General features: G+C 29.9%; 1 protein-coding gene across 4 annotated transcripts in view; it reads right to left on the bottom strand.

The window, feature by feature from the left end:
* The window catches only part of LOC107449383 (SPRY domain-containing SOCS box protein 3), a 27,721-nt gene extending 19,583 nt beyond the window's left edge, over nt 1-8,138 (bottom strand). Inside the window, exons 1-4 of one of the 4 annotated variants that reach the window (XM_071188392.1) lie at nt 7,506-8,138; nt 6,673-6,796; nt 3,100-3,287; nt 2,124-2,352 (exon numbers count right to left, since the gene is read on the bottom strand). In XM_071188392.1, coding sequence (XP_071044493.1) covers nt 2,124-2,352; nt 3,100-3,287; nt 6,673-6,796; nt 7,506-7,562 — 598 coding nt within the window. In that variant the 5' untranslated portion in view covers nt 7,563-8,138. The remainder of the gene's footprint in view (nt 1-2,123; nt 2,353-3,099; nt 3,288-6,672; nt 6,797-7,505) is intronic. The other 3 variants (XM_043047733.2, XM_016064892.3, XM_071188393.1) reach the window with 3 other exon arrangements.
* Between the last annotated feature and the right edge of the window lie 203 nt (nt 8,139-8,341).

Below are 8,341 nucleotides of genomic sequence, written 5' to 3'. Positions count from 1 at the left end.
GGCTATCCTTAGAAGAAGAAGTACGAAGAGAAATGTTTTCATCTATGGACAGAATTATAAAGGAAATAAAAGAACGCTTCGATCAGTTGCATGGCCTTGTAAGAAAATATTCGTGTATAATACCGTGTAACCTACTAAATGAAGAATTTGAATGTCAAATAAATGACTTGATTGACATTGATAAAGAACAGTTCCATATTGAAAGAAAAAGGATCCAGGTTTTTATGGCTGTACCTACACTAAAAGAAGAGGCAAAACATTGGAAAAACGGGGAGAAGGGCCCTCTTGATCTGCTAAAATTTATTCAGCAGTATAGGTTGGAAAATTCTGTTCCCAACATTGTAATTTTGTTAAGAATTTTTTTAACAATTTCAATCAGTGTCGCTAGTTGCGAAAGAAGCTTCTCAAAATTGAAGTTGATAAAAAATTATCTTCGTTCTACAATGAGTCAATTAAGACTACAAAATCTTGCAATATTGTCAATAGAACAAGAAATTACAAATAATATAAATTTTGAGAGCATTATACACGATTTTTCTAGTATGAAAGCTAGAAGAGTAGATATTATATAAATATGTTTACGAGTGCATACAAATATGTCTAAAAAAATTTACTCTGTGTATTAATTAATATTGATTAAATAACTTAATAATTTATTTATTTGTATTAATTTATAAAAACCACTATTTGATTGACTTATAATAGAAAGGGCGGCAAACTGGAGATTGCCCCGGGCGGCAAAAGTTCTAGGTACGCCACTGCGTATATGTAAACATCTCGTTAACAGAATTTCTGCTTATTTGAGCTTCCTAGTTTTTTCTTGCCTATATGCAGCTGTAATAAAGTTATAGCATACAATAAAAAGTGCAATAATGTAATTTATAACAATGATTTTAATATTTAATTAATGGAAAATCTAATTACAACTACAATTTAGGACATAACTTACATCATATCACTTAAAACCAATGGTTTGTATCTTGTTGATATGCATAGATATATATAATATACATACACTAATTATTAATATTACCTATAATTTGGAAATAAAATATATTGCTATCAGTTATAAATAAGAAACCACTATATATGTAAATGACTAAATATGGGTTAATGGTATTTACCTACCAGATTTTTGCCAGTAAAAAACTAGTTTTTACCATATCCTGGTAAAAACTGCTTTTTCTCTGGTAAAATCCCAATCCTGATTTTATCTGCGCTCACGTAACATATGAAATTAAAGGTCATTAATTATTAAAAACCTGCAATAAGCTTCCAATGAAAATAATATTTAATTTAATAGAGCGATAAGTTAACGAGAGATTCATAAGTTATAAGGCATTGTGATTAACGAAATTATAGTTACTCAATACAATAATTTTATTTCAAATGTATTTTAAAAATGAGAAAAATCAAATGTTTTTTCCTTGGGATTTTTAATTCTATTTTAAACTTTAGAAGCTAGCTTTTAAATATTAATTTAAACTTTCTTAACGATCATACTGTGGTGAAAGGAGTTATGTCAACCTCCATCTATCAAAAGATAGATAGAATCCAGTTAGCATGCCTAGTGAATTGATGTTTAATAATCGTAGTGGTAATTACGCGACCAGAATTTTAACTGGGATAGAATTCAATGAATGGATATCACTAGTTGATTCAATATGGTTCCGCAAAAGATTGGGAGAGCTGTTCACCGTGTGTCGCTATTAGCAGTCAAGTGTGTGCAGGACCTCATTGTGTATAAATGAAACTGAGAAGCAACAGTGCAAAGGAGCAATGACACAGTTGCATTTAGCAATTCAACATTTAAATATGTTTTATCTACCAAAGTAGACAAGTTCACATAGACGTGAGCGTTATTTTCGATGTAGGCGAGTTTGCATCACGTCTGGGTCGCCAGTTTGTGGAGGTACGATTTTAGAGAGATGCTGCTTTTAATAAAATTTATATAATATAGAATTTTGAGTAATAATAAATAAAGTATAGTGGAACAAGCAACGATGATAACAAAAGCAGATCATTAATATATACAAGAGTAGAATAATAGTCAAAAATAAAACCTTGACTTGACACAATACAAATAAAATTAACGAATATATGACATAGATAGAATGAATTACCAAGATGTTTGCGATTTTTATAGAAAGACAATGTTCCATTCCACAGATCAAGATGAAGACCAATAATGCTGCCCTGGTCAAAAGTAGTAGATATAGTGCGTTCTTCTCCATTATGATAAAAAGATCCAGTATACGAAAAACCCCAAGTATCACTATCTTTTCCTAATCTACTAATGTACGTATTTTGCAACTGAGACATATCAGCTTCTGCTGTTCCAATTCCAACCATCTAAAATGGATTTGATTTAATTAACTAATAAAATTATTTTTGAAGCAAAGATTCAACTATATTTTAAAAAACAAATCTTTCCTATAATAGATTTTTTGACTTCAATGGCAAGATGCATAAAAAGTTATTTATTGACAACTTCATTTAAACCTCAATATCATGATTTCTTTTCAGAAGCTTTGAAACTTTAAAGAGCTTTCCTAAAGCATTATTAGCAAACCTTTCATGAGATGATATTTCAGTAAAGAACTATCTGGCCAAAAGAATCCCAATTGTTATGGAGATGTGGACAACTCTATGGCAATATTTAGACCATTCACACTTTGAGGCATGTACAAAAATTGGACTGGCCTCCTATAGAATACCTTTGGGATGAAATAAAGAGCAGATTACTTAGCCAGCCTGTGATGGCTATCAAAAACTGGTGGAAGGTCTTCAGGCTGTCATCAATGTAAAAGGTGGACCAAGAAGTCCATACCACTAGGTGTCCTTTTGGCCAGAGAGTGAGAGACCAACATAGAATCAAAACAAAGATTTCTTCAAAGTGCAAATGAGCAAGAAAAGATTGATTGAAATAAATGTTTTCTTCTGGAAGTAAATAAATTTTATACAACTAACAGCATATTTATTATTTAGACTGTAATATTCAATTACTAAAAATTTTTAGTGTCTCTTTTCAAGTTTGTAATAAGATTGTATAAGGAGCAACAAATGAATGTTCAGTTAATGGAAAGAAAATAAAGTTACCATATCTGTTCCATAAACAGGAGATATCATTTGAATCTCCCAGAAATGTTGACCATGAGACATAGGCTTACTTCCTCTCACAAGCGCAGTCCCACTGCTGTGTTTTCTATGAAATGTCACATCTCTATCATTATTTAAAGTGTTTACAAAATCATTCCCACTTTTAACATCCCAAGTCCACTCAATAGCTTCAAAAAAAAAGAGAGACAGTTAAAATTCATAAAGTGTTCATAAATTTTTTTTTGACAGGGTTGCCACTCAAATCTGGAAACCCTATTCATATTATAAACAATATATTAAGAAGAAACACACAATCACTGTGCTCTAGTACTAGTTTTAATTGCTAGAAAAACTCAAAGAAATAAAGAACAGCTTAACCTACTTAAAGCAAATAATGTAAATGAACTAGTTAAGTATAGCAGAAATATCATCCTTAAATATCCCATAGAATAAGCATTTAGAGGTTCCTGTGATGACATTCCTGTCCTGACATTCGTTCCTGTGATGACTTTTGTGCCCTCTCACCTTCTGGAGCTACTTCAGTGTTGTATTGGACAGCAAGATGCCTTATGTCTGAGAAGACGATGGCGGGCGTAATTTTTTTTTAAATTATCATTATCTCAATTGAAAAACGGAAATTCCATTTTACATTTCTCAAAAGTAAACAATTTTTTTTCATTTCAGTACCTCTTCTTTATGCAATTAAGCGGGGACAAAAAACAACAATTATTCGTTTAAACGGGGAAATTTAACATTAGTTTTATATAAAATGATTTGGTTCCATTAAATTTTATTGGTATAAGCAGGTTATTTGATTATTCGATATGCAATTAAGTGGAAACAACTGCATATAAAACTTGAACATAATTTTAATTTAGAAATTAAAGAATTAATAATTCAAAAAAAAAAAAAATTTGCACTAGAAAAGTTCAAGCAGATCCAAATAGTAGCATTAGTTTTAATTTTTCAGATACATATCATTTTATAAATTTTGAGAAATCGCAAAATGACATTTATGTGACCAACAATCAGTTAAAAACTGTCAAACAAATTACTTAACCAATTGACAGATTAAATATATTTTATTCACAAATCATAATGTTAACATATGTTAATACAAGGGTCCCCAACCCTATGCCCGTAGGCACCATGGCGCCCGTCGATCGGTCTTGGTGCTCCCGCTGCTTATGCCCAACCATAAAATATTTCAGTTTTCTATTTTCCCATTAAATGCTATGCAAATACATATTGAAGTATGCTGGCTCAGTAAAGGCAAAGTACTTGATAGATTTCTACATTTAATTGAAGAAATAAAAAATTATCTTGCAGCCAAAAATCAAACATTTTTAGAACTAAGAGAGAAACATTTTTAGAACTTCTTTGGCTAGCATATTTGTCTTTCATAACAGACATAATGGAAAAACTGAATAATTTAAACTTGGAGCTGCAAGGAAAGGACAAACATATAGCAAAAATGATAAGAGGCTATAAACTCGTTCAGAGCTAAGCTAGTTTTGTGGATATGTCATTTGAAAATGAAGTCTGTTGTGCATTTTCCAAACATGAAAAAAATGATAGATGACAGTGAAATTGACTTATCAACATTTTTCATCAAAGCGCTTTCAACAATTTAATATCATCGAACCTTTGATCTTTTTTGTTAATCCCTTTATCAACCAAATAAACGTAACCGTAATAGCAACATACATTTCAGAATTTCTTCAAGTAAAGCGAGAAGAAGTGGAGATAGAAATTGTGGATCTTCAGAATGACATTATCCTCAAAACTATTATATCAGATGAGAAATTCTGGAATATAGTTGAAGGAATAAATTCCATTTTCAAAAAGAGCATCACATAAAATAAAGTCGTTTCTTGGTTCCACAAAGTTGTGCAAATCACTGTTTTTGACAATGAACATCATAAAATCAAAATATAGATCCCGATTTTCAGATGAACACCTTGACGATTACTAGCGAGTAGGAATTTCATCATATTCTCCCATTTATGAAGCACTGGTCAGCGAAATGCCATGCCAGAAACCACATTGACTGTATTTTATAAATAATTTTTACAATTCATATGTTTTGAAAGCAATTTAGTAATCATTTATTTTACACAAAAATATTAATACTAATTATATTCATATGTTAAATTAATTTTATCAATTAAATTTTTTGTGTATTATATGTAGCGTGTATTATTACCTATGTCTATCAACTATAAATTTATCTTGAAAAAATAAATGGTGCCCGCCACTCGACCGATATTCTGGTATTTGCTCTTAGGTACAAAAAGGTTGGGGACCCCTGTATTAATAAATAAAAAAATTTTAGCAAATGTTAATAAATAATAAATGTTGACAAATATTAATATAATGTTATTGCTTTTAAAACTTCTGTTAGTTTTATATAACTGATATATTACCATTTACATCAACATTGCTAATTAATTTCTTTGGACTAATATAAAAATTTTCCAATTATTTTGTTTAGATTATCTAACGTTGCATTAAAAAAATAAAAATCATCAGAAAACTATAAAGCAAGGGAAATCATAAGATCAGTGGACTAAATAAATTGCTACTTTAGTTTAAATTATGTTTTAATAAATAATTTCTTTTGGTATCTTAAACATTAAGAAATCTTAAACAGAAAGAAAAATCTGAATGAAACTTGTTGAAAAAATATTCCATGTTATGGATTTGATAGTTAGTTGATGGCTGACAATCCTCCAAAACATAACAATGCTAGTAAAAAAATATGAAGAGTTACTCATTAATAAACAGATAATAATTGCAAACAACAATGAACAAACTTAGGCATAAGAAATAATTAATACATTTTTTAAAGCTATTTTTTTATATTCCAATAAATAATCTATGACAGACTTATTATTCACAAAAAACTATTGTCAGTGGAGGCAAAATTTGTGTCTTTAAATGTAAGTAATTTTATGAAACTCAAAAAAGAAAAATGTGGTGATTGAATTTTCGAGATTTCCATATCATGACCTGTCGCAGAATAATTGCAGTCTTGGCAACTTCAGGACAGTGGCCTGTGAGAAACTACAAAAAAACATCACAGAAGGGACCAGCTTGAAAGGTATAACTTGTAGCCAACCCCAGGCAAACATCTGCATGCTTTAAAAAAAAAAAATTACAAGTTTAAAATCTATTTGGCACCTTGGCAATTGTAGTTGGCTTGACAGATCACGATACAGAAATACCACAATCGGAAACAACAATTAGAAACTTAAGTATAAGGAATAATTAAAACATTTTTTAAAGCTTTTTTTTTAAATTCCAATAAATATTCACTGACAGGCTTATTATTCACAAATTAACTATTGGCAGTAGGAGCCAAATTTGTGTCTCTAATTTGATAAAACTCAAAACTAAAATGTGGTCCAACAAATTTTCAATTAAATTGAAATAAACCTAGGTTTTTACTCAGGTATACATGGATTTTAGATAAATACAATTTTATGAAAAAGTGACATGAAATATGTCTTGCTTTTCAAAACCCTCAGTAGAGAAAACAAAGTTAGTTAAGGGAATCTAACAAATACTTACAACTTTCTTCAGCGGATTTTATATTCGGATCAGAAATAAGTAGAAAAGGTGAAGCCTCAACAAAAGAATTTCGGGCATATTCAAAGTAATCTACAGACATGGTTCCTTTTGTGATCGTAAAAATCTATCAGAAAGAAGAAAATATATATCCCTGAGTATGGATGGTGCTTTTAAAGGGGAGATTTCCATTTCGTGATCTGTGGCAGAATAATAACCAATTCTTGGAAATTTCTGGGCAGTGGCTAACTGGGCATGGAAACTAAAAAAACATCACAGAAAGGGACCAACTCGAAAGGTATAACTCATAGCCACCCCCGGGCAAACATCCACACGATTTATTATTTTTTTTAAATTTTCAAGTTTGAAATCGATTTGGCACCTTGGTGATTGTAGTTGGTGCAACAGATCTCGATACAGAAATATGCCCCTTTTAATATAAATATAAACAACAACCATCTCGAGCTCTTGACATGCTCCGGTTAGAATGTATACTAATAATTCCACAAAGTGATATTTTCAAACAGATAATTTTGTTTTTAATACATTTTATTATTTCAGAGCTCTGTTTTTGATGCCCTAAACCTGTTTTGGACAAGACATGTGGGTTTTACTGTCCTAAACTTACTAAAACTGTCCAAAACCTAAGACATTAGTATAAAAGGTGAAAATTCTATGTGTAACCATTGTACACATAATGATTACATTTATTAATAAATACTTGATGTTTTTTACACAATTTAGCTTAACCTATTAAAGGAATATAATATAATATTATAGGAAAAGATTAATAACTTTTGAAGTTACACAATTCATTAAATAACAAAAGTGAATACCTTATTCTTTAAATATGAATTAATATGCTTTAATACTGATAAATTATGTTCTTGCATAAGGATAAATAATGCAATATTAAAAATAATAATAAGCTTTTTTAATAAAACGAAAACTTGTCTTCATTTTGTTTCTTGTTCAAAAATTAATCCCTTTAATTCTTAATATATTTTTTTTAAATTGTGACATAATTTGAAAAAAAGGGACAGGACGGTTAAACCCTGGATTAATCCATTCTGTACTAAACCTTGCCAACTCTGGTTAGCCATAGCATATTGTTCCAACAATATTCATTTTTCATATTATCATTTTGGCTTAAATTTCAAGGTTGGTATATTGTTAACAAGGTTCTTTAACGATTCCTTTTTCAAATGAGAATTCTTACATCTTGAAATGATAGATCTTCAAAAGACGATTCTTCTTTTAAACACAAATAATAAATACAGATATTTGGGTGACTACAATCGGTTTCTATTTACATTTATCCTTTGCATTTCCGATTATCTATTTCTTCTGAAAAACAGACATCAAAATTAGAATATAAGTCTCTATTGATACATTTATATTGTTGGCTCCACAGCTAATAATCGGGCACTTGCACTAAAAGAAGAAGAAGACACACAATACCTATGCTTGTGACCTATGACGTCAGCACTAACTAATCTTAATCAACTCAATCTTTATTAACTCAAAATTTTAATTAAAGTTAAGTTAATTAAAATATCTCCTACCCTTCCCTATCTCCTCAGTTGTATATATATTTAGAGTCGGCAAAAAAAAAAAGATACCACCTAGATTAACTTTCGTTCTAATAATCAGATTTTCACGTAGTAAGTGC

Source organism: Parasteatoda tepidariorum, chromosome X2 (assembly GCF_043381705.1).
Source record: "Parasteatoda tepidariorum isolate YZ-2023 chromosome X2, CAS_Ptep_4.0, whole genome shotgun sequence".
Classification (NCBI taxonomy): domain Eukaryota; kingdom Metazoa; phylum Arthropoda; class Arachnida; order Araneae; family Theridiidae; genus Parasteatoda; species Parasteatoda tepidariorum.
This window is presented reverse-complemented; position numbering and strand designations above follow the sequence as displayed.